A 27,932-nucleotide genomic window follows, 5' to 3' on the forward strand; every position below is an offset into this window, starting at 1 on the left:
TATAGGACCCTGGACATGCCTGGACTCCCGTAAGAGTCAATGTAAAAATTCGTGAGCAGGTACTAGTGCTGCTATCTCGCGTAGGATCCTCGCAACGCACGGCTGTTATCAGTTGTTGGACTTCATTAAAATCCGTAGGATCGCGTATCTATCTACCTATACTATAAGCTCCGAGACCTCCTAATTTTGCGAAACTGGTAACGCTTAGTTCCAGCGTTCTACCGGGCCGATTTTCATGATTTTTGCGGCTATCGACGGGCAATTGTCTCTAGATAAGCCAACTCTTTTCAGATTTTCAAAATATGGCCCAAGTTTTTTTATATCACGTGGTAAAGTTGCGAATTCTCCCATTTAAACAATGTAAATTTATACTTTTTGTCATAGTTCGTTTGAGCGTTCTACCGGGCCGATTTCCATGATTTTTGCGTAAATCGACAGGTAATAGGCCCTAGATGAGCCCGCTGCAATCAGATTTTGGAAAAAGGACCCAGGTTTTTTTAAAATCACGTTATAAAAGTGAGTGAGTTTACAGAATGCTCCGGTACTGCTACCGCTATGCGCGGGAGGATGCGCAATGGTCGAGGAGGTTGCGCAGTAGCTGGGTAGCCTGCGCATCAGCTCTACACTTATCTACACAAGATTCGCTCCTAAACCCTCACGTCGAGCGGTGACCGAGTCATCTAAGACGTCGAATGCGTCCACTGTGAACTCGGTGTAGGTTCGATCCCCGACTCATGAAATCTTAATTATTACCTGACTATCATTGTTCATTGTTTTACTGCAATGTTTCATCAAGTAGTCACTCCAAAACGCGTCCTTTTAATTTCAAAGTAATTTTAAGTAAACTTTAAAATTAAAGTATACCTCATATCGTAATTGTTTAGGGGAAAAATAAAACTAACACTGATAGGAGGGTAAATATAAGGCCGCGAAGCGGCCCATTGATGGTGCGGAGCGCCTTCAGGGGGTTGGGCCGCGTAGCGGCCAGGGGGCGTAGCCCCCTAGTTCTCTTATGAGCTTCATCATGGTGCATGTATTATATCAGTGACTACAGATCAAAAATGTGTAACTTTATTGGCTTGTTACTAAATTTGCGATCATGCATGTTTTATGGCTTTGGAAAAAAAATATAATCAATGTATTTCCTTGAAATCCTCTTCGAATATTTTGACTGAGTGAATAAAATTTTAGTCCAGTCATTCTAGCTTTTTACCTCGGACAAATTAGCACAAACTTTTCTTTTGGTATGTAGTAGAGTCCCTTTATACCCAGAGTTACGACAACTCGAGCTGACTGGCAGCCGTCCTTGGCTGGCCATAGAAGCCGAAACGAGTGCACCCAAACGAACGATATTGAGGGATAAGGACAGAGTTAAGAAATTTCATGAAAGATTATAAAAAGAAATTTCATAATGAAATTTCATGAAGTTTCATGAAATTTCGTGAAATTTCATTTAACACGCAGAATTCAAGATTAAACCCTTGAAACTTATGAATCTCCTTAAGTTCATTTATAGGCACGTGGTAAACTGTGAACGGGAACTTTAGAAATGCCCAGAAAGTTAAGTAAAACAGCAAAAACATAATTTTGAATTTTTTATCTTAAATTTTGGTTGAACACACAGCCGTACCGGTTGAACACCAAAATAAATTTTACGGATAAAGTAAGACGTTAGCTTTCATATTTGGAGCAAAACAAATTTCTTGACCATAAAGAATCCTAGTACCCCCTAATAGTATATCGTTTTTTGGTACAAAAGAGAGGGATCTTGAACTATCTTGGAAACAATTTAAATGATTTTTTCATTTGTCTCTGATTTTTTCAGAAATTAACAGTTTGAAATTTGAGGTTAGGGTCCCCGGTCCCCCTCCCCATGATGAGCCAGAACTAGAGTATTTTTATAGACAGAGTATGGCCATTTCTGTTCCGGTTTTTCATTGGTCGCGAGCGAATATAGGCTGACACGATGCTCTTAGGCAGGGACCAGTTCTATAGGACCCTGGACTCCCGTAAGAGTCAATGTAAAAATTCGTGAGCAGGTACTAGTGCTGCTATCGCGCGTAGGATCCTCGCAACTCACTGCTGTTATCAGTTGTTGGACTTCTTTAAAATCCGTAGGATCGCGTACAACTGCGAAAAATCGAATTTTTCATCGTACACATGCATGCGGCAGGCCCTTCCTTGTCGAAAGGGGTCGAAAAACGCCAAAAATATACTTATTTTTCAAGAATTCAGCCGCCTTATGTGTTATTTTTCAATCTCCGGCTTAACCTCACTTTTGGAGCGGGTGATGGATGAGTCGAGGTTCGGGGGGAAGGATCCTCTGAGTTGACTAGGATCCTACGCGAGAATGCGCTACAATCACCCGCTCACAACAGAACGGCGTCCTATAGAACTCGTCCCTGTCTTAGGGCCGTAAATAAACAAACAAGATGGCTGTTATCAGCAAGCAAGATTGAGGTTATGCACATCTTACATCCTCCTGTGATAAAGGTGAAAGGCGATTTAACAATGTTTTAATGTGTTTTTCGTGTGTTATTCGTAGATATGCTAGGTTAAAATGTTACTGCCGTATAATTGATATTTTTGTCTTTAGCTTCTTATCGATGTTACGGTGAGCCGCCATCTTGTTTATTTATTTACGGCCCTAAGAGCATCATGAAGCCTAAAAACTCGTTGACCAATCAAAAAGCGGAACAGTTTTCCTGTAGTAAAAAGATACGAATGGCCATACTCTGTCTATAAAGGTACTCTAGCCAGAACTGCCAGAAGAGAAAGAGTAGTAAGAGAAGACCAGAAGAGAAGAGCTGAGAGAAGACCGCGCTCCAACTGGTCTAATTGACGAATATTATTCTCTTTGAAAATAAAAACAAATTCTGTTAGAAAAAATAAACATTTTTGACATTTTGTCGGTCGAAAGAAATTTCATTGACCCCGCACGGACCCCGACACGGGGAAGAACCCCGCACGGTTCTTATGGAAAATGGCCCTCGGTCAAATGCGTTGAAACTTCAGTATGTTGTGCAGCATGTCATCGTGAACAAAAGTTCCAATAGGCCAAACAAGATCCCATGTGCGGTTTTCGAGATATTCGCCGTTTTATGTGCGTAACCGGAGGTTTCGCGCGCTCCCGCCGGAGCCATACCATTGTGCGGCGCCGCTCGTGCCCTTCCCTCCCAGTCACTCTCCGCTGCCCCGCCGCCCATACCTTGGCTCCTCTATCGCTCCAACTACGACGCTCACGAGGCTGCGCCCATCATTACCGGACCGCGCCCGCACGCCGTCTTCTTACGCGGCCTCTTCTTCGGCCATGTCGCCTCTTTTTCTCATCGATCCTTTCTCTAAGTCTTCAAAAACGTTTAAGAAGTCCATTTTTACTAAACATGATAATGCTAATATCACAAATAATACAAAAAGAGAGGAAAAACAAATGATAATCCATGCGAAAGTACGTAGGAGAGTTGGGATGCCTAAGAGACGTTAAATAAAACGAACTTTTTTTAATTTTCTTCCCTCTTCCTTTCTTTCTTTTTTATCTTCATTTTTCTCATGTGGAAGCAGTGAAAGTAACTTCTGTCGGAAGATGATGTTGATGTTTTTTCTTTTTTTTTTTCTTTCTTCCAATATTTTTTTTTTTTTTTTTTTATTTATTTTATTGAAAACTATCACACAAAGGATATTATATTCATTGTTTCTACTATAAAATAAGTTGGATAAATTAACAACAGAGTAGTTAATTTTGCATATAATATAGAGACCGAAGTCTCGCAAAAATGACTCCTGAAGCCCACGCCCAGCCAGCAGCGCAACCCCCCGCACGCAGGGAGAGACGAGCCCCCACTCCATACAGCCAGGGATCCCCCACCCCCAGAGCCCGGACGACAGCCGGCCGTCACCCTGACTACTTTTGCGCGGCAGGCGCTAACTCGCCTGCACTGACTGTCACCAAGCAAAGGGAGGAGAGACCCCCCGCCGACGGGAGGGGCACCGCACCCACGCACGACGGGACACCCCCCCAGCCGAGCGCAAGCGACAGGAGCCAATGTCTTTAAAGATCGCCGACCGGCGCACGCGGGGCTAAACCCGCCGTCCGATATGGGCCCTGTGCTGATGAAGGGACCGTCCGTCCATGCCCTCGCCGCTCTAGAAACAGCACGCTCCTCTAGTGCAAGCCACTCCTCCCCGCCGCTGCCTTCGAGCCCTTTGTGAGTCCGTGCATCAAGCTGAACCAACCAACAAATCCAGCTATGTTTCTAATAGGAGAGTTGTGGAATTGGGCTCCCAATCCAATCCACAGAGCGACGCCTTCCCCACTCCGCACCTTCTAGCTACGGCCGAGCCTTGTCGCCGGCATTCGAATCGCGTATGAGTCTAATCAACTTGGAGAGTAATAAAAACCGATAAAGACGTTATCAAGCACAACTTATCTCTCCCATACCTATCACTGCGGTGTTGGCTAGATCGAAGATGATGCACGAAAAGTCTAAGAATTTCACCATTTATATCAGGATATCTTCGATCTGCGAAGTTGCACTTAAATGTTTCTAATAGAGAAAGAGTTTGAAGCATGTTTCTAAAAAACTTTAGCACGATAGGGCGGCAAAAACACTTCCGAACGGCAATAAAGTGAGTCTAATGACGGGAGCGACCACTCGCGTGACCGCTCCACGCCACAGTTATTCTTCCAATAATGACGTGGCGGAGGTTGAGGGTAATTAGTCGGCTGACGATGCCCAAGTAGGAATTAAGTTTGCTTTAGTCTTGACTTAGCTGAACCGCACCAATGGAGGAGGAGAGAGGGATCATTAATAACTGAACTCAAGGAAGAGAGATGTCCATTTAGGCGTAAATGGTCACATCTTAAGTCGCTCCAACTTGCAGCACCACCTTATCAGCCATCTTATTATCTGCTGATCGTATCCTCTAATCAAATCGTACGTCCAAGACAAACTCCATAGAGATGATGAAAAAGAGTTGCATGTCGCCTCTTTTTCTCATCGATCCTTTCTCTAGGTAAGTCTTCAAAAACGTTTAAGAAGTCCATTTTTACTAAACATGATGATGCTAATATCACAAATAATACAAGAAGAGAGGAAAAACAAATGATAATCCATGCGAAAGTACGTAGGAGAGTTGGGATGCCTAAGAGACGTTAAATAAAACGAACTTTTTTTAATTTTCTTCCCTCTTCCTTTCTTTCTTTTTTTTCTTCATTTTTCTCATGTGGAAGCAGTGAAAGTAACTTCTGTCGGAAGATGATGTTGATGTTTTTTCTTTTTTTTTTCTTTCTTTCAATAATGACGTGGCGGAGGTTTAGGGTAATTAGTCGGCTGACGATGCCCAAGTAGGCATTAAGTTTGCTTTAGTCTTGACTTAGCTGACAAAAGACCGCGTACGCGCATGAATGTTACGGTCGACCTGCAACTCTTTTTCATCATCTCTATGGAGTTTGTCTTGGATGTACGATCTGATTAGAGGATACGATCAGCAGATAATGAGATGGCTGACAAGGTGGTGCTGCAAGTTGGAGCGACTTAAGATGTGACCATTTACGCCTAAATGGACATCTCTCTTCCTTGAGTTCAGTTATTAATGATCCCTCTCTCCTCCTCCATTGGTGCGGTTCAGCTAAGTCAAGACTAAAGCAAACTTAATTCCTACTTGGGCATCGTCAGCCGACTAATTACCCTCAACCTCCGCCACGTCATTATTGGAAGAAAGAAAAAAAAAAAGAAAAAACATCAACATCATCTTCCGACAGAAGTTACTTTCACTGCTTCCACATGAGAAAAATGAAGATAAAAAAGAAAGAAAGGAAGAGGGAAGAAAATTAAAAAAAGTTCGTTTTATTTAACGTCTCTTAGGCATCCCAACTCTCCTACGTACTTTCGCATGGATTATCATTTGTTTTTCCTCTCTTTTTGTATTATTTGTGATATTAGCATTATCATGTTTAGTAAAAATGGACTTCTTAAACGTTTTTGAAGACTTAGAGAAAGGATCGATGAGAAAAAGAGGCGACATGGCCGAAGAAGAGGCCGCGTAAGAAGACGGCGTGCGGGCGCGGTCCGGTAATGATGGGCGCAGCCTCGTGAGCGTCGTAGTTGGAGCGATAGAGGAGCCAAGGTATGGGCGGCGGGGCAGCGGAGAGTGACTGGGAGGGAAGGGCACGAGCGGCGCCGCACAATGGTATGGCTCCGGCGGGAGCGCGCGAAACCTCCGGTTACGCACATAAAACGGCGAATATCTCGAAAACCGCACATGGGATCTTGTTTGGCCTATTGGAACTTTTGTTCACGATGACATGCTGCACAACATACTGAAGTTTCAACGCATTTGACCGAGGGCCATTTTCCATAAGAACCGTGCGGGGTCCTTTCATGAAATTTCATTCGATGAAAGAGCCTCCCAAAAAAGAGGCTGATTTTGGCCCCTTTTTAGGTATTCGATTCGATCATCGGACGCATGGATTCCTACGTGTTTTTACACGTAGAATCGATTTTTAACGTTGCCGAATCGATATACTGATCGGTTAAATCGATTTTGAACGATTTATTAAGGAAAATCGATGATTCCTCAGGATCGAAATTGTTTATTTTCGATTCATGAATGAATAAATGCATCTGAAATGACTGAAGCACACGTGACCCTATGTATTTTGATACGTAGAACTGATTTTTAACGTTGACGAATCGATTTATCCATCGTTCGTATCGAATTTTTGTGATTTTTTACGGAAAATCGATGACTTTTCGGAATTAGAATCGGGTTTGCTCCATCCGAGATCGGAGATATGTACCCAACATGATTGGTGCACATCGACTCTTACGTGTTTTTATACATGGAATCGATCTATAACCTCGATAAGTCGATATATCGATCAATTGTATTGAATTTTTTCGATTTTTTGCGGAAAATCGATGGTTTATCGGGATTGAGATACGTAATAGCGATTTTTTACGGATAATTGATGGTTCTTTTGGACTGGCATTGGAAACATCTACCAGACATGACTGGAGCACATCGATTCGTTTGTGAGTAGTCTCGCAAAATCAATTTTTAAGAAGTCGACGAGTCGATACATTGACTGGTCGTATTGATTTCTTGTGATTTTTATGGAAAATCGATTTTTTGAACAGGAATGAAATTGGTTACTAACGGTCCGAGGGCGGAGATATGCACCTGACACGGTCGGAGCACGCCGTTTCCACGTACTTTTACACGTAGAATCATTTTTAAGGTTCACGAGTCGGTTTGGCGATCTAACCAATCAATTTTTTGGGATTTACGGAAATCCGATGGTTTCTTGGAGTTGAAATAATTTTGATTTTAATCAAAATGGGAATGACGGAATGCATCCGACACGAAATGATTCTACGTGTAAAAGTACGGAAACGGCGTGCTCCGACCATGTCAGGTGCACATCTTCACCCTCGGACCGTTAGTAACCAATTTCATTCCTGTTCAAAAAATCGATTTTCCATAAAAATCACAAGAAATCAATACGACCAGTCAATGTATCGACTCGTCGACTTCTTAAAAATTGATTTTGCGAGACTACTCACAAACGAATCGATGTGTCCAGTCATGTCTGGTAGATGTTTCCAATGCCAGTCCAAAATAACCATCGAATATCCGTAAAAAATCGCAAGAGTTGTACATATCAGATCGATATGTCGACTCGTCGACGTTTAAAATTGATTCTACGTGTGGAAATACGGAAGAATTGATGTGCTCCAATCATAAAGGGTACATTTCTCCGATCTCGGATGGAAAGACACCTATCTCAATCCCGATAAACCGTCGATTTTCCGCAAAAAATCGAAAAAATTCAATACAATTGCTCGATATATCGACTTATCGAGGTTATAGATCGATTCCATGTATAAAAACACGTAAGAGTCGATGTGCACCAATCATGTTGGGTACATATCTCCGATCTCGGATGGAGCAAACCCGATTCTAATTCCGAAAAGTCATCGATTTTCCGTAAAAAATCACAAAAATTCGATACGAACGATGGATAAATCGATTCGTCAACGTTAAAAATCAGTTCTACGTATCAAAATACATAGGGTCGCGTGTGCTTCAGTCATTTCAGATGCATTTATTCATTCATGAATCGAAAATAAACAATTTCGATCCTGAGGAATCATCGATTTTCCTTAATAAATCGTTCAAAATCGATTTAACCGATCAGTATATCGATTCGGCAACGTTAAAAATCGATTCTACGTGTAAAAACACGTAGGAATCCATGCGCTACACATGCGTAAACAACGATAAGAACCCCGCCGATACATCAATTCTACAAGAAAACAGCAAAAAATTAGGCCGGATTGTGACCCCTTTGCCCCCCCGTAACTCGAAAACGGTTCCTATACTCATCTTGAAATTTTTTCCTGAGTTTTCTGTTGATATAAGCTTCCATTTAAACCTTGGTCCGATGGTCGAATCGAATACCTAAAAAGGGGCCAAATTTTGGGAGGCTCTTTCTTTTAGCAACTCTGAGCCTAGAGTACCTATATTGAGAGACAGAGAGTATGGCCACTGGGCCCCATGGAGAGGCTTAGGACCCAAAAATGACGGAGCTTTATTGTTTTGGTTTTTGTGGATGGGAGGGGGGTCATTGCCAACTTTTGACGGTTATCACCAACCGTACTTGCTGCCAACCTTACTACATCTAAGATAATTTTTCTCAAAAATTGCACACGATTAGTCTAAAAATATGTAAAGAAGTCGCAAGAGTGCATTTGAGTAAATTTCTCGTTATGATAAGCAAAGAAAACTACATTTTGAGTCATTTTGCATTACATTAATTTATGGCGTCCGCCATGTTTGGGTCCTAAGGGCTCCATTCAGCCTAAGATGGCTGAGCCAATCAGAGGTGGTAACCCCAGTGGCCATACTCTCTCAATATAGGTACTCTAGTCCAGCCCACCTACAAACTAGGGGCCTCAAAGAGGCTCATCGATGGAACTGTTGACTGTTGCCTTTCAAAGATCGTCGGGCCGACGATCTTTGAGGGTAACCGATGTGTTTGGGATACATCACAGATCAGATCTTGAAATTTTCAAGGCATTCCGTGCAGAAATGGCTGAGAAATAGAAGAATTAGTGCCAGTTTGAGAGCCCCAGTTTGTGCGTGGGCTGGACGCTACAACAGTTGCGCCGTCGAGACAATCACACGCTGAATGTGGGCTATGAAGGGCCGTTTGTAACTAAAGATACGAATGTTGGCAATACATAAGAAATGATGTAACGTATGAAATATTCAAAATATATATGAAATTTTGAAATATATATACGAAACTGTCGCAATTTATAAGAAATGTGTCAATATTTAGGAAATCGACTCCAAACTACCTATATGGCAAAAATCGTGCAATATATAAGAAATGTGTCAATATATAAGAAATCGACTTCGCAGTATATATGGCGAAATTCGTGCGATATACAGGGTAATCCATAAGTCCTTTCCATCCCCTCTAAATTTTTACCTAATTGAGGCAAAGATTTGAAGCTTGGGGGATATTCTTAGGTCAAAGGGAGCTACTTTCTGGCCCCCTAAAATTTTCCGAGGAATCCTTGGGGGGGGGGGGAGGGGGGATGGAAACCAATTATTTTTTCAATTGAGAAGACCCCTTTTGTTGTACCTTGTTCGAAAGAGCATCAAAAAAGGAAACTTTTCGGGTGAACCAGAAGTCAATATCTCAAACCGTTTCAAAATGGCGTTCGGTTAAAATTCAAGATGGCCGAAAATTGACACCGATTGTTTGTCAATGGATTTGCGCGAAAATCGGTATCTACGGGTATATTGATAGGAGAAAAATGAATTTGAAGTTAGATTTTCTAAAAAAACAACAAATTTCCAAAATGGCCGAAAATTCAGAAACTTGGGAGTTAGGGGTATTTTGGCATGAGATTAAAAAATTTGAAGTTAGATTTCTAAAGAAAAAAATTCCAAAAAGGCCGATTTTTTTTTTTTTTTTTTTTTTTTTTTAGAAATCTAACTTCAAATTCGTTTTACTCCTGACAAAACACCCGTAGATAGGTACCGATTTTCGAGCAAATCCACTGACAAACAATCGGTGTCAATTTTCGGCCATCTTGAATTTTAACCGAACGCCATTTTGAAACGGTTTGAGATATTGACTTCTGGTTCACCCGAAAAGTTTCCTTTTTTGATGCTCTTTCGAACAAGGTACAAAAAAAAGGGTCTTCTCAATTGAAAAAATAATTGGTTTTCATCCCCCCTCCCCCCTAAGGGTTCCCCGGAAAATTTTAGGGGGCCAGAAAGTAGCTCCCTTTAACCTAAGAACATCCCCCAGGTTTCAAATCTTTGCCTTAATTAGGTAAAAATTTGGAGGGGATGGAAAGGACTTATGGATTACCCTGTATATCGCACGAATTTCGCCATATATATTGTGAAGTTGATTTCTTATATATTGCACGATTTTCGCCACATATTTTGGAGTCGATTTCCTAAATATTGACATATTTCTTGTATATTGCGACAATTTTGTATATATATTTCAAAATTTCATATATATCTTGAATATTTCATATATTACACCATTTCTTATATATTGCCAACATTCGTATCTTTAGTTACAAACGGCCCTTCATATGTGGGAGCTGAACGTGGCTTGAATGTGGAAGTCATCGGCCCGATGCCTGAATTTTGCGCGTGACGCGGAAAATTCAACAACGATTCTCAGCAACCATCGGACCAATTTTGAATATAGTCTGAACTATTCGAGTAGATTTGATACACATCTGGATGTAAATAACTCGAATTTGCTAAATTTCAGCCGTTGGGCGATGACTGTTGACTTCCACTTTAAATTAATACCTAATCGATCGGATAAGAGGAAGTAGGTACTCTAATGATCATAAGACGGATGTTTTCAAGATGGATAGTATAGCGAGCGAGGCCCAACGCCCAAAATCGTCGTCGGCGCACGGTGTGGCGAAAGGCCGGTTTGCCCGGACATGCGCTCGACCACTTGTAGTACGGTGGGTACACAAAAAAACCCTGCACTTTTTGATTGGAAATTGCCGCTTTCAGGGATCATTCTCATGGTCATAAGAAGCCCTTTTAGAAGGGGAAGCACTCTGGGGTCCGTGCAGGAACCAAGATGGCGGCCGTTAAAGATGGCCGCCGAGCGTTTTTTCAGCGCGCTATATCTCGGAAACTACGTGTCCGATTTTCGTTTTCTTGGTCTCGTTTTGAAGCTAAAATGCTTCTCCAGAAGTCTATTTCATAAATTTTTTCGCCTAAGGCACACATAAATGGTCATTAGGAAAATTTTGAAATTTTGAAATTTCACCCGATTTTCAAGAGCGTATAATTATTTAACACGCGAGAAAATGGCGTTTTTGCCTTAAGTAACGGCGATGGGAAATTATCTGACGTTTAATTTGACACCAAAACAATTTTTTTGCGTCAAAAAATGCACCCGCTAGAGCAATTTAAGTGAGCGTCGCGGTACGCGGTGCGCGGTGAAAACGGCGGAATACGGGCAATTAACGCGCTACGCAAGTCATACGCGCGCTATATCTCGGCACATTCTCGTCCGATTTTCATCATTTTGGGCTTGTTTAGAAGCTATGTTGAAAGTCAACGAGTGTTACGGATATACTTGCGTTTTTCCTCCGACTTTTCCGGGTATTTTCCAAATGAATAGAAAATGTTCAAATTGCCAAAATTTACAACGACGAATAATTTTCAATAGGGTGGAGAAACAAACCTCCTCTCGTGTTTTGTAGAAAGATCATTTTCTGACGTTTAAAATGATACCACAACCATTTTTGTGCGATGATAAATAAATCCATGAACTCAATTTGAAGCGCACCCCCGTGGCAAGCAATTTCCGTTGGTAGGCGTTTTGACCCGATTCGTCGCCGCGCCGCGCCTTATGCAGCCTAAGTGGACGCGACTTTGCCTGACTTCCCGGATTCTAAGACAGATTCTTGATAAATTGCGATGTACAGAGCGGTTATCTCACTTCCCATAAAACTTAATTTGTTTATAAAGGTGAATTTTAATCGGTATAGTTGGTATATACGGAGGGGAAAAGGGACAGATATTCGTAAAAATCAACATGAAAGCGTACCTATTCTCTTTTGGCCTTGGGGTATTTGTTGTCTGGTATAAGACGTGATATGAAATGATTTGAAAGATCGGCTAGCTGTTTTCGATGTTTTTTCTGGGAAGTTTTGCAATGACGGAGGAAAGGTGGAACACGATAGGATTATTTTGACCAAAAAATTACTTCGTACTTTTTAAAATTCATTTGTAAATCTTGAGAGAATATGAACATGATTTTGAATTCCGTAATTAATTGACATTCCGCTTACTCACTAAAAGTTAGGCAGTACCGCATGTCGAACAGTTGTATAAGTATTCTTCCCAACAATATATATAGCCCGATCAGTACAGCACAGCCCGAGCCATGTAGGTAACAGATCTATCACGATCATTTTAGCTTCATTTTCCTATTTTTTTTTTTTTTTTTTTTTTTTTTTTTTTTTTTAAATTCGGCTGATGATGGGAGCTGTCAGCCCCGAGACGTTCCGAAATATGTTTAAGACTTGTTTTTAGCCGTGAGCCTGCACCTATTTTGTGTTTCTTATATATAATATTCGGGCTACGAAATTATATATATATGTATAGGTTAAGTATATATATATATGTTGATAGGTTAAGCATTGGCGAGATAGATAGGAGGTAGTTTTTTAGATTTTTAGCTTTATTTTTTTGTTTTAGCCGCTGAGGAAGGGGTTGGTGTTCCGCCCAGAAACGTCCGGTATTTAATATATGTTTCAGCTTTTATCCCAAATTTTATTGTGTCATATTTTTTATCATGTCGGGCTGCGCATGTATATATATATATGCGCGCATATTCATAATCTACGACCCATGATCGATGCTCATTACATGGTCTACAGTCCAGATCGGAATTCAGGGGAGAATGCAATAGTGTATTTCCTTCGGAAAATACACTAATTTTAGGTTAGGTACTCTCGACAGTCCTACGGGCATAAACTGTAAAAAAATGAGATTCGCAATGAGTGAAAGCCTCCGAATGAGTATATTCAAGGGATATGACTCAGAATGGCTCTGACAGTGATTCTGAAGTTTTAAATACATTTTTTTTCTTAAAGTAGGAATATTTCACTAATTGTGAGACTTTCTGGCCAAACGGAAATTTCCCGTGAAACTTTCTGGTGAAAGGATGAGGTCCAACCTTATGGGAAAAGTGGGCCCGGTTACATCGTCTGATTTTTTGTTGTATGCTCTAGGTCTTAACCTACTGATTAAAAGTATCAGGCGTTTCTTCCTATCTCGAAGTTTTAGCCCCAATTTTGGGGGTCAAAGTTGCCAATTCAGCGTAGTATTGGTAGTTTTGACACCAGGGTTCATTGGTCGACTTTAAGATTCTTGAATGGTTTGTTGAGCCTCTTCTATCCTCTGAATAGGCTAGAGACCATCCGAACTAAAGAGCTGAACAATTTTGCCTCATGCATGGGGAAGGGTGGGGGGTGTTTACGCCACCGATTTTAGCGTCAGCGAGTCACATTAAACCGATTCTTCCAGCATGTTTTGCAGAATTTTTTATGCAAATGACTCCGACTGCATCTTTAAAGGTCAACTGAGATGCAGCTCAGAAAATACCCCTGGCGGAGGAGGGAGAGAGGGGCGGCGAAACGCGCGATTTGGAGACTTTTTTATGCCAATGAGGACGGCTGCATCTCGGAGGGTGAACCGAAATGCAGTTAAAGATTGAGATAGAGGAAGGAAGTATTGTTAATCGCCTCTCCCGCGAATTTATAACGCCTTACCGTAAAGTTGTATAGTCAATCTGAAGTGAATTTCCATAACCTCATGCCAATAAAGAAAGGTCAGCAGACTTTTTTTGGGACATCCTACTGCTCGTGCAACGTTCGGGTCCTCCGCAGCCAGAATTTCCCAGAGTAAACTATTTACGCTCCCATCCCTGTACATCTACGAAACTTCAAAGTACGCTATATTAACAAAGTAATTGATCTTGATGAGTTATTCGCCACACATAGCCATAACACAAGGCATGATTTCATAACTCCAGAGAAGTTCACCTACTCTATTTCAAAAACAAGCATAAGAGCAGCATCAATTCAGCTACTTAATACCCTTCCCTCTGAGATGAAAAAAATACTTAAGAGGGGCAAAATAAAAGTCTTCTTTCTCAAACTTAGGGCTTTTGTCTTAGAGGGTGCATTCTACCATGTTGACGACCTCTCAAATCTCTAACCTTAATCCATCGCTTCTGTCATTTTCTTATTTTGCTCTTACATTGCCTAATTTAAAGCATTCCTTAAAAGTATTTTTGTTAAATTTTTATTGATTGTTAGAAACAATTGTTAGCTTGTAATACTATCATCTTATAATCTGACTTGTACGATCCCTTAAAGGGAATATATGTACCAACTGAAAAATTAATAAATAAATGATAAAATTTTGTATTTTCTTGAAGTTTTGCAAAAGTATCAAATTTACAATTTATATATTTCTGGTAATATAGCAATGGTCTTAAATGAACTTGGCGTATCAAAATCGTGGGGATGCATCAGTTTCAAGACGTAAAGTTGAGACCATACGGCACTAGCCCGTTTCTTCGGTGAAAAAACGTGATTTTTTCGTAAAATTCGAAACTATAGCTTCGAAAATAGCATTGTGCAAGAGAGACGAAACAGGACTGTAGAACAAATATGTAAAATTGGGGTAAGATAAAGTAATGAATACAAAGGAGTGGAAGGATAAGAAAAGAAACATATAATGGATCAAACAAACAATAACCAAAAAAAGAACAAAATTACAAGCGTTAAATGCGATGGTGATGGAATGGATGACTTCTTACATAAATTTGAAGGAAGAACAGCAGTAAAAAAAGTGACACACACATGATTTGGACATGAGAGGACCTCCTCACAATATGTAGGATTTAAGAAAAAAGAAGGGCTGAAAATGCTGTTAACCATCAACAATACAATGACAGCACATGTTACCATGATCAAACTCGATTGCTATAAGAGGATAAGGCCTCGATAGACGACCAAATTCCCGAACCAATTCCGATCAAAGTAGCATCAAAGTGTCGGGAGTCATCAGTCCTAAACTCATTAATTTGCTTCATTATAAAATGAAAACTTGGCAGAAATGTTTCCTGTGGCAGGAAATGATGAATGATGGTACTCCGGTCTGATCTTACTTTGAACAAAAAAGTGCGGCCCGTCAAAATTTGATGGTAGATGGTGACCACCAGTCATCAGCATGTCTACCTTGATCGGAATTGGTTCGGAATTTGATCGTCTATGCAGGGCTATAGAGATTACACCTTTGCACAAATTTCCGGAAAATGAATCACAGATCCTATGATGTTAAATCGACAATCATTACGCTCCAAGATAAAGATTACCGAATTGAAAATTTGAGCTTGAAAATGAAATTCTCAACAGTTGCACGGAAACCATAAAGTTGCGGCCATAATTACTTTTGTTTAGAGGGAGGGAGAACTAGCCAAGTAGTTGAGGTGTGCCTCAGGTGTATCACCCATTAATTATAAAACATACAAAGAGAATTCAAGAGCCAAAATATCGCATTTTGATTTAAAAAGTTGGGATTCATTCATACTTCACTGTAAAAATACATGAATGAAAATAATTCTACTCATCATAAATATCATGAATCTTTCCATTACTTTCTAAATAAAGTTACTTTTTCACTTGACCTTACATGAGAGGAAAAACAATGAGAAGAAATGATTTAATGTGCAACTTTCAGCTTGAAGTGTTCAAAACTCAATGGCTCCCATGGTATCCATAGATAAGAATAAGAAAACAGCAAAAACCAAGGGGAAAAAAACAAAGGCATCAATACTCATGTAAACTTCTGTGCTTACAAGTTTGAAAACCGCAGGAGGAAAAATTACAAGAAAAATTAATACTCTATTAGTATCATTAGTAATAATAATTAACTATTAAACTACATATTAAAAACTGATCATGAAAGAGGAATAAATTATAACTGCAATTTCGTTACATCTCCCAGAAATTTCTTTCAAAATGGAAATGACTCTTCTCATGGCTAGTCATCGGTGGAGGCTGCTGCAGTTTCTAAAATAACCTCAAAGGAGAAGGGAGTAAAGGCATATCCTTGACCCATATAGAATTTGCTCTGGAATTCCACCCTGAAATAATTAACAAATACATGATTACTGATTCATTGACTTTTAACTGAACCTCTTACTTCTTATGTTGTGCTGTTTTCACCTTTCAATTAAGAAATTTTCTCCGTCTCATCATACGGAAATGCATGTGGTATTTAGAAAAATTAAAACTTTTTAAAAGACTAGGTGCGGAGAATGCACCAAGTGGACTAAAGTTTGCAGAGCAGTTGTTGAAAAATTACCATTTCTTTAAAATTAACCTATTTTTTTAAAAAAATAAAATTGTTTTATTCCACGAAAATCTCAAGCAATGCAATTTTCCTCTGAGATTTGATGATTAAAAAGGGAAAAATGTGTGCTATAGAGCCTGAGCCCTGTGGCTGGACTCCCCTCCTGTGGGGTCCTACATAACAGTGCTTTCATGAGCTTTTAGAATTTAAAGTAGAACATCATTAGTGACAGTCAAAAGTTGGAATGCCGAAAGTGTTTTTAAGATTTCGAGTACCAGCCGCTGGTGTGGAAGAAGAAAAATTTCATCACTTTGAATGTTGAAAGAAGGTCAATGGGATGAGTTAGGACAACCAGCGACAGGTGCATGAAAATGTGGAAGCTTGGAAGATTCTGCACCCTTGTATGGGCGAATAGTCTGCATTATACGGTGTGCATGGTTCTTTGTGATAGGCATGAAAGGAATACTGATTAAAACACAGAGATCAATGCCAGGCCAAGTATGGTGGCATGCAAGCGGTCAAGCATAATCCTTTTCAGCGTTTGTACAGTCGCTTACTAAGTTCATGCTCCACTGCAAGAAAATGAAAAAATCCACTTTCTTCACTAATAAGGTAACAAGCATTTGATTACTTGAAACTCTTTGATGTATCAAACAGGAACTCGGATGCTTAACAGAATACAGCTAAGAAGTTAGCTTACTTAGCTAGATGATTGAAATGCTTTAATAATATCTCACCAATGCAGACGCAGTGTGTGTAAAAATGCTGAGAGACCCTCCATAAGAACTAAGATTGCAACAGTAAGGACCGCCCACAAAGCAAAAATCATCCACAAAACTATGCCGCCATACCAAGACTCATAAATGAGTCCGTTTCTTAGGACCATATGCCATAACACTTCTGACAACTCTGAAAAATGAGACACTGAATAAATGAAAGAAAGAAAAATTGAAATCATTGCATCTTGGTTAAGGGCGGATGCAAATAATTGGCATCTTCACATTCATAAATTTTTTATTAAACATTTATTGTGACCTTTGCCAATACAAGAATTTTACACATTGACATTCATAAATGTTGAAAAATTCTCCCTTATAAGTTGAATGAGTTCATTACTTTATCCGGTGTCCATGCTTATGTGTGCACTTACTTTTTAATTGTTCAGTTCCATGGTCCCCCAGGGCTTCCATGATACATTTTTCTTAAATACGTTATTAAGGAATTTTTCTACCTTATATGTTGGTGCTTGGCATGTTGTTACAACTGGGCGAATAGGAACGTCTTTGATGTTTACTTCTTCGTTGACTTTGTGTGTTTTAATGTAGCCGTGGAAAATGGGTGGTCCTGTGTTCATTTGCACTATACTTGTGGGGTTTCCTGTCAGGGTTGATTTTCATAGGATTTCTTACTGTTTGTTTCCATGATGTGATCCTTCCTTATTTCTCTCATGTTGTCTGTTTTTAGGAAATCTTCTCTCTTGTTGTAGCACTCTTTCTCTATTACCACTAGTGTATTGCTTTTATCTGCTTTAGTTATAATGAGGTTGTTATCTCTTGCCTTATTTTTAATACCTTTGAGCATGGTTGTGTCTTCTTGGGTTTTTTTTGCTTTTGTTCTTCTCATGGTAGTGATCCTCGATTTCTTGGCAAACAATTTGGATTGTGGCAGGACTTCTCACCTTAGCATTGACCTCAATGATTGGGTCTGTTACTTCATGTATTGTTGACGTAGTCCAGTCAATCTACGATTTTACCTTGCAGCTTTTGCAAAAAACTTTCTGGCATACAATGCTTATGGGTTTTTAGTGCTGAATCCGAATCTGAACTTTGCTACCTTCGATATTTGCCGCCATCTTGAAAAAACGTTGCCAAATCTCATTTTTTGCCCAAAAATCGTTAAAAACTCGTTCCCTGTGCGTCGGACGCCAACATGAGTTTTTTGCAAAAAGAAAGTGCGTAACATTTTGGTCCAGAGCAGGTATCAAAGTTTTGATAACAGGCGCAAACCATCTGCCGGAGCGCGCTGAAAATAGCGGGAAATTTGAAAAAATCGCAATTTTTTGCGGTTTTCTCAAATATCTTTATTCTTAGCGGTTTTTCGGGACAAATGGTTAACACAGAAATTGAGGTAGACAAAAAATGCTACTAGAATCACTCTAAGTTTTTGTACTAGCGATAGTTTTAACAGGAACTAGGAGCGCTTGAAGTCGGAGACTCGCACGGCCGAAATCGGCTGCAACGCTGCACCGCAGTTCTACCTTATGAGGGCCGTTACATGGTTTCCATAACGTTGAATTTTGCTTCAAGACATTCAATCTATTTTATAATTAATAAATTTACAGATTTCACCTTTTTGGCATCCCTCCCCCCAACGGCCACTCCTCCCCAATCAGATATCGGCGTAACATCATTCTCACTGCATTTTTATCCAGAAAAACGATATTTTGTAGTTTTAGTAGTTTTAAAATAACAGAATATCACCTCTGACCACTTCTCTTCCTCCTATATTTCCTACATACCTCACACTATTATAATGAGGCAGTTTCTGTTCGCTAAATCTTTAGAAACCTGGAGGAAAAAAAGAGGGAAAAGTCACCTAAATGATAATTTGAGGTGACCAAAAATTATGCCTACTCAGACCTTATGGTTAGAAATGTTGTCTTACTTGTCATAGCATTGTCAATACTTGCAGCAAAAACGACGTTTTGTTACGCGCGCGCATGAAGGCATTATTACGTTAAACTGTTTACTCTTTCATTCTTCTCGTAGTTAAAGCTAAATAAAATTATGAACAACTTGCTTTGGCTTGAACACACTACAAACTAGAGCGTAACTTCGTCTAAATAATTATTTACAAATGTAAATCCAACTAACATACTTTCAACTTCTATGAAGGTCTGGCAAAGGTTAGACTGATTTAGCTGATGCATTGCCACTTGGAACGCGTTGTCGGACCACACTCGGGGTTTGACGTCATTGGTTGCATTGACACATCATCACACGAGGTTGCTGAAACTTGGGGTGAAAGAGTTGGTGGGGTCGTAGGAATCTCACGGTAAAAGAATTTGCAGCAGTATCCACGACCCGAGAATTTAGGCGGCTGAGGCCGAGATTTACAGTCCCGACTGACAAAATTCTGATGAATCCTCGGTAGAATATTCCGAACTTTCGGCAATTCTGCCGAAGTGCTGGAGCCGGGACCGCAAACCTTGGCCCCAGCTGCTAAAATTCTCGGGGTACGGTTAATGCAGCAAATTTTTTACCATGGGGAACTGGAGTTGGCTGGGGGCTAAGTCGGTCTCTGAAAGAGGGTCGTCATCGTCATACGAGTCTTCAAAGTCAATGATCCCTGTCTCGTCGATGTTCTCCTTTTAACAAAGATTACTCTAGTTTTTGGCATACTTTCTGAACTGTTATTCGTTCAACTAAAATATCTGACCCTGCTTCACAAATATATCGACCTGCAATCTCCTTGGAACTTTGGAAAATCCAGAAATATCTTCCAAAACTGTGTTAGTTATGTGTATGACCCTATCACTTAAGTATCTAAAGGTGTTTGCTTTTCAGTTGAAATCGCCGTGTTTTCGGTGTTGGGGTTGAAATTGCACACGATTTTTAGAGTGTTCGTGTTAGTCAAAATATAGTTATAAGTGTTCTTCTAATGATACATTTTCTACGGTCATACATAGGTTCTTGCACTTGCAACCATTTGGTATTCGAATAATCTTCACATTGGACGGGCATTATGCTGCTAGAACATCTGATACCAAGCACTTATTCTAAGATTTTCCTCCTTTCTTGAGTGTTAAAGTCAGTAATCTGTATACTTGCTCATTACTTTTACTTGTATATTCACATATTCTTTCCTATGCTGTTGTGAATACTTCCTCATGACCAACTCCCTTTGAAGTCTGATAGTGTAGTAAATTATGCTTCAGTCATTGAAGCATTTATTTACTAAAAAATCGGTTCAAAGGAATTTTCTTCAACATGGATCTACACTCTACCCTGAAACTGTGTGTGCTGGCACCAGCAGACCCTTTGGCAAAAGCCGTTAAATCCTGAAATAGAAAGGTAAATACCTAATACCAATAATGGTTACCAATAATGGTAATAATGGTTAGGTTACCAATAATGTTCAAACTAGAACGGAAGTAAATTTGCTCCAACAAGTAGACCGTGGGCCAGCACGGGGTAACCCTCCCCCCCCCCCCCCCGTGGGAGTTTTGAAGGTGGTGATTTCCTTGAAGCTCTCGACTAGTAGAATAAGATTTTTTCTTGTTTACGCGAATCCTATCGTGGTGGGGGGGGGGAGTAAGCCCCCCCTAAACCCCCAAAATTGCTCAGAATTCCGACTTTTCCGCCATTTTTCCCATTTTTCTCGAAAAGGGCAAAACTCCACATAACCATTCTGAAAGCTCGTGAAATTTTGGTCTGGAAAAGTTTCAAGGTTTCTTACGGTGGTTTTTAACGATTGAGATGAATTTAAACTTATGGCTCGTCTAATTATAGATGGCAGAGGATGTGTTGCACTCGCTGAAAGCATGAAGAAACAGTATGCTGTCAGCAGCCGCTTCAACTGTGTTCCCAGTTCTGTTGTAAAACGTTGGCGCGGCGCTTTTTCTGCCCGATTTCAATGAGAAAATGTTACTTAGATCTTTCGAGCTCGCCGTCGAAAAACCAGCAGGTCGGCGTCCTCACCCACGATGAAAATGGTGGTAAATTTGGAGGTTATTTCAACTGCTGTTGACACGATAAGTTTAGCAGTGTCTTCTGTTGTCAAGTCATCAAATATTCAACAAAAGAACAGACTGCTCAACGCATGCGTTTACTGTGCCAAATCCTCATCCTCCTCCTTATGTTATGTGAGGAAGAGAGGAGGTCAGAAGTGATATTCTGTTGTTTTAAAACTACTAAAACTGCAGAATAGCGTTTTTCTGGATAAAAATGCAGTGAAAATGATGTTATGCCGATATCTGATTGGTAGTCCAGTACCACATGTACAAATAAGAGGTCCCGTGTGCAGCTTCGTGGGTAAAATTGTTGTGATATGTCATTCTCTTCTTTAGGATGTCTAGAATCAGAATTTCGATGGTGTCAAGTTCAAAAATTGAACCGACGCCCAGAATTCAAGATGGCGTCCAAGATGGCCGCCGCCATGGTGAAAGTTTTAAATTTTGCGGATAGCGTCGAGTAAGATGTCGATTCCTATGTAAAATGACACGAGGAATCCGAATATCACATTTAAAAACACCCCCGACCCAAAGGAGGGCTCCAAATCCAAGATGGCGGCCAAAAATACCACTCAGGGGTACTAATTTGCCTATACGGGTCCAAGTGCATAGTGAGGTATCAATTATTAGGTTTTCGGGGTCGTAGAGTCCGAAAATGAGGTCCATTTTTCGCTGCGGCCCTCCAGAGACCCTAAAATCAAATATGGCGCCCAAAATGGCCGCCGGTTTTACGGCTGAAACACCAATTTAGCGCAGCTACGATAAGCAATACGTTCAAAATTTAGTTTTGTGGGGCAAGGAGTTCGAATAGGAGATCAAATGTTTATTCCTACAAAAAATTAAGCCTCCGAATCGAAAATGGCTACCGTTTTGGTTGCCAGTTAGAGGCGCAGGCCGGTAAATGACTATTGATATTAAGGGGATTTGCCGAAGGAGCTAGGGGTTTCGATAAGGGCCGTTTTTCGGCCCATACCCTGAAATTCTTCAATTTTACGATTTTTTTGCTTCTTGGGAGTCTAAATGTTACGGAATGTGTCATGCTTTTGTCATTTTCGGCCTATTTAGGGGTCTAATGCTGGCCTAAACATGAGTCTGACGGCTAATTTTTGCGGAAAATTCGGGTTTCTTGGCATTCGACGCGCTGCGCCCGCTGTTTCATAACGATCAAATATCATCGGAGGAGCAAATTTTCCTTCAAGTATGTTCATGAAGGGTGTAAGATATAGTCACTCTGGCCAACTTTCGTCGGTGGCAACCCTTGTGCTCAGTGTTCGAAACTCACAGGCGCCAACGCGCCAAATGCGCCTAAAACATCGGTCATTGCTCCTAAAAAAGAAGGCTCTGCGCCAACGTGGCCCTTAAAAATTGCCCCTTTAAAATCTGAATTTTCTTATTAGGTGATCATTCGAAATTTTCAGCATTACAATTAGTGTATAGGCAAAAAGTCAATCTGGCCCCTAAAAAATCTTCAATGGCGCCTAAAATTCAGGCTTGATGCGCCCCATGGCTCCTAAAACTCAAAGGTGAGTTTGGAACACTGCTTGCGCTCATAGTGAAAACGAAATTTTTAGACTTTACTTGTTTTTCATCATTATTTAGATGGCGTCTGATTAGATCACAAATCTTAGAAATGCGTAATCTTAATAGGCGCAGTTCGAGGCTTTCATAGCGCAAATTTATCATAAAATGCAGAAAAATTACGCTTTCGTACCTTTAACACAACATACTTTCGAATTGTTGCATTTAACAAATCTGAAATTTGTTTGAAATTTTAACTCTGTTTAGACGCATTTCGAGGCTACCGTAACACAGATCTTCATGAATTTCCGCAGAAAAACTTTTTTTTTACCTTAACACGAAATACTTTCGAATTGTTACAATCAACAAATCTGGAAATTGTTTGAAATTTAAACTCTATTTAGACGCATTTTTGGACGAAAATTTTATAAAATACTAATCAAATGAACACTGTGGTTTCATTTAAGACTCTACATCAAAAGAGATAAATATCTTCGAAGGCCTCAAACTTATTCTTTTCTCGTCTTTCCTCATCATCTTCTGTCTCCTCTTCCCTTCACTCTTTCCCCCTTTTTTTTGCTTTCGGCGGGGGGGGGGGGGGTGGGGGGGGCTTGAGCCCCGTACCTGAAAGTGACATAGAACCCTGTGGGCATATCCGGGTGGTATTACCAACGGCAGGTTGACGGTAGAGTCGTGGGCTGCCCAGCGCATATTGCATCTGTCATCTAGTACCTCGCTCATTACAGATATGAAGCTGAACTAGAAAAACTAAGCGTTTGCTAGATGAATACGCGTCATTTCTCCAAAATTCTACAATGGTAGCTCCAAATGAGTTGTCTGATGGGAGGAACCTGATGAAGAGGCAACAGATGAGGAAGCGGTAAGGAGGCTAGGCAGGAGTAAACCAGGAAAACCAGAGTTTCCAATTATTTTTGGGAAGTAGAATTCTGATCGATCGCAGGCAATAAAAGTGACGGAGGGCAGGGCTTGTCAGGGTGGGTAAAAAATCAGCATTGAGAACTCGTGATTCTGACACATGGCTTACTTATTATTCGGATCCCAGATCACGGTCAATGTTTCAAAGTTGCATCTTCGTGCGTAAATATCACGTCAAAAATTCGTAAGACAATGGGTCGCCTACAAGCTCAAGATCATAAAAAAACTTTACCTGCAAAAAATATGATCTATTTGCATCCCTGAATACAGTAATTTGAGTTCTACGTATTTATTTAATGCGCATGATGCGAAATAATGGCTCAAATCTTGGGCCAACTCGGAATAATTTTCTCGATTTTTACCGATGATATGTGGCAATGCCGCGCCGCGATGGGGGTCTCTTTAGATAAATACATGTATTGAACAAAATAATAATAGATAAATGCATGTGCATATTCACTAGTCATGTGATCGTTACGTATGAAAAATCAAGGGTTTTGAACTTTGCTGAATGAGCTCGACGAAGAACAGCCTCCAAATACTGAAATAATCACAAATAGTTTCCTGTGATTTTAGGCAACAAAATATGGCAACACCGGCTTTTTCTTTGGAGGAGGGGGGGGGGCTTTTAATTCCATAAAGTTTTTTGGAGGGCTACGTACAATTTCCGCCAAGGAATCTATTTCTGGTTTAAGATGAGTAGCCCTTTTTTATGCCATTTTAATAATAATGATGAGAAACAAGAAAATTCTAAAAAGTTCGTTTTAACTATGAGCGCAAGAGTTGCCATCGACGAAAGTTGGCCAGAGTGACTATATCTTACACCCTTCATGAACATACTTGAAGGAAAATTTGCTCCTCCGATGATATTTGATCGTTATGAAACAGCGGGCGCAGCGCGTCGAATGCCAAGAAACCCGAATTTTCCGCAAAAATTAGCCGTCAGACTCATGTTTAGGCCAGCATTAGACCCCTAAATAGGCCGAAAATGACAAAAGCATGACACATTCCGTAACATTTAGACTCCCAAGAAGCAAAAAAATCGTAAAATTGAAGAATTTCAGGGTATGGGCCGAAAAACGGCCCTTATCGAAACCCCTAGCTCCTTCGGCAAATCCCCTTAATATCAATAGTCATTTACCGGCCTGCGCCTCTAACTGGCAACCAAAACGGTAGCCATTTTCGATTCGGAGGCTTAATTTTTTGTAGGAATAAACATTTGATCTCCTATTCGAACTCCTTGCCCCACAAAACTAAATTTTGAACGTATTGCTTATCGTAGCTGCGCTAAATTGGTGTTTCAGCCGTAAAACCGGCGGCCATTTTGGGCGCCATATTTGATTTTAGGGTCTCTGGAGGGCCGCAGCGAAAAATGGACCTCATTTTCGGACTCTACGACCCCGAAAACCTAATAATTGATACCTCACTATGCACTTGGACCCGTATAGGCAAATTAGTACCCCTGAGTGGTATTTTTGGCCGCCATCTTGGATTTGGAGCCCTCCTTTGGGTCGGGGGTGTTTTTAAATGTGATATTCGGATTCCTCGTGTCATTTTACATAGGAATCGACATCTTACTCGACGCTATCCGCAAAATTTAAAACTTTCACCATGGCGGCGGCCATCTTGGACGCCATCTTGAATTCTGGGCGTCGGTTCAATTTTTGAACTTGACACCATCGAAATTCTGATTCTAGACATCCTAAAGAAGCGAATGACATATCACAACAATTTTACCCACGAAACTGCACACGGATGCACATGTGGTACTGGACTATGGGGAGGAGTGGCCGTTGGGGGGAGGGATGCCAAAAAGGTGAAATCTGTAAATTTATTAATTATAAAATAAATTGAATGTCTAAAAGCAAAATTAAACGTTATGGAAACCATGTAACGGCCCTCATAAGGTAGAACTGCGGTGCAGCGTTGCAGCCGATTTCGGCCGTGCGAGTCTCCGACTTCAAGTGCTCCTAGTTCCTGTTAAAACTATCGCTAGTACAAAAACTTAGAGTGATTCTAGTAGCATTTTTTGTCTACCTCAATTTCTGTGGTAACCATTTGTCCCGAAAAACCGCTAAGAATAAAGATATTTGAGAAAACCGCAAAAAATTGCGATTTTTTCAAATTTCCCGCTATTTTCAGCGCGCTCCGGCAGATAGTTTGCGCCTGTTACCAAAATTTTGATACCTGCTCTGGACCAAAATGTTACGCACTTTCTTTTTGCAAAAAACTCATGTTGGCGTCCGACGCACAGGGAACGAGTTTTTAACGATTTTTGGGCAAAAAATGAGATTCGGCAACGTTTTTTCAAGATGGCGGCAAATATCGAAGGTAGCAAAGTTCAGATTAGGATTCAGCGCTAAAAAACACATAAGAAATTTATGCCAGAAAGTTTTTTGCGAAATTTGCAAGGTAGGGCCCTTTTTTGGCCTAGATTGACTGGACTAACACTGGTTTTGGGCAGTACTTCATACCTTGGTCGAGTAGGTCAAGTTCACCTATTGTAAATATTGTGTCTGACAGGTTAATCATTGTGGGGGCAAAACTAATGACACTGTTTGGCATCTTGTTCATCCTTAGTTGGTAAAGTTTGAAGTGGTGTTTCTGTCTTTGTTTGAAACAATTCATGCTAGCCCTTAATCTCACCACGTCATCCATGATCTCAAATTCTATTGGGTGACGTTCATGTGATAGTTCTCGGTGAAGGAACATGATTCGTTTAAAGATGCGAGTCCTCTCACTGTCTTTTTGTTGGATTACAGCTGGTTTAATAAATTTGGCTCTAAAGCTGGGGTCACATTTCACTTTGGTTAGGTTATCAACAGCGTACCTAGGTGCCAATCCCTCCTTCCAACATTGTTTATTGAAGAATATATGTGCTGAGCATATTCTTGCTTTTGTTTGCAATGTTCCGTAAACTTTTATTCTCTTTTTGGTTGTGGCATTTTTCATGCTTTGAATCCATTGTTCCAAGTTGAATGAGTTTATTACTTTATCAGGTGTGCATGCTTATTTGTGCACTTACTTTTTAATTGTTCCAACCCCCGGGTTTTCTCCCTTTTTTGGATGATTCTGCTTATTATCTCCAATACTATTTCAGTGCATGGGATGGCCATCCAATTTTTGTCTGTGTTGGTAGTTCCGGTACCTTTGAAAATAAACGTATTAACATTCTTATCTCTTTTCCGTTTTTTTAATCTGTAGACCATTTTTTGGTTGTACCCATTATTTATGGTTACTTTTTTGTTTGGTTTTTAATTCTTTCATGTAAATAGTTTTGTTCATGGGGATGTTGAGGAGTCGGTCGATCTTCTTGTGGAAGGCTGACAGCATGTGTTTCCAACTGTGATATGACTTAAAAGGGATTACCACCTCTGCGCTATTTCCTTTTCTAAAAATACTGAATCTAGTCTGTTTCTTTTTATATGGATGGATAGGTCCAGGAAGTTGAGATTTTTGTTGCCCATCTCTAGTTTAAACTTAATGTTTAGGTCTAATTGGTTTATTTCCGACAATAATTCCTACAACCAAAAAATGGTCCACCAATAAATGAAACGGAAAAGGGGTGAGAATGTTAACGCACTTATTTTCAAAGGTACCGGAACTACCAACACAGACAAAAATTGGATGGCCATCCCATACACTGAAATAATATCGGAGGAATTAAGCAGAATCATCCAAAAACGGGAGAAAACCCATGTCACTTCAGTAATCAGAAGAACTTAGGGAGACGATTAATAAATACAAAAACTAAAAACAAGGACGATTCTAAAGATGGTGGCATACATAGAATTGAATGCAAATGTGGGAACGATTATGTTGATCTAACTGGAGGAGCGGTGGGGATAAGAGTCAAGGTACAAAATGCCAATTTGAAACGAGGAACGAAGGGCACATTTTCACTTAATGATCAACCAATTGATATTAAACATCAAGTGGACAAATGTAAAAGTAATATTCTAAGAGAATGTAAAAAAGGCAGAATAATGAACATCCTAGAACAGCTGGAAATCGAAAAAAGAAAAGAAACTTGTAAATTATTAAACGCCCAGGTAGAAAGTCAAGTGACACACCTGTTCTTCCCCCTCCTTGCTGGAACTCACAAAGTTGGAAATCACGAGTATGCATGGATAAACAAATACACTTGAGACAATTGCCAGTTGATAACCGAAAAAAATCATGAAAATTGACCTGGTAGAACATCGGAACTAAGCGTTACCAGTTATGCTATCGTAGGAGGTCTCGGAGCTTATAGTATAAATATTTCCTAGGTTTCGCAAGGCTTTACACATTTTAAAGCGTTCTG

At 40.2% G+C, this 27,932-nt stretch overlaps 1 protein-coding gene across 5 annotated transcripts in view; it reads right to left on the minus strand.

Annotated features, from left to right (window-relative positions):
* Nucleotides 1-14,794: 14,794 nt before the first annotated feature.
* The window catches only part of Vha100-1 (V-type ATPase subunit a family protein Vha100-1), a 122,024-nt gene continuing 108,886 nt past the window's right edge, over nt 14,795-27,932 (minus strand). For all 5 annotated transcript variants that reach the window (XM_019058109.2, XM_072300996.1, XM_019058111.2 and 2 more), the window contains 2 exons: nt 17,178-17,349; nt 14,795-16,231 (listed from right to left, as the gene is read on the minus strand). In XM_019058109.2, coding sequence (XP_018913654.1) covers nt 16,129-16,231; nt 17,178-17,349 — 275 coding nt within the window. In that variant the 3' untranslated portion in view covers nt 14,795-16,128. The remainder of the gene's footprint in view (nt 16,232-17,177; nt 17,350-27,932) is intronic.

The sequence above is a fragment of the Bemisia tabaci genome, chromosome 1 (assembly GCF_918797505.1).
Source record: "Bemisia tabaci chromosome 1, PGI_BMITA_v3".
NCBI lineage: Eukaryota > Metazoa > Arthropoda > Insecta > Hemiptera > Aleyrodidae > Bemisia > Bemisia tabaci.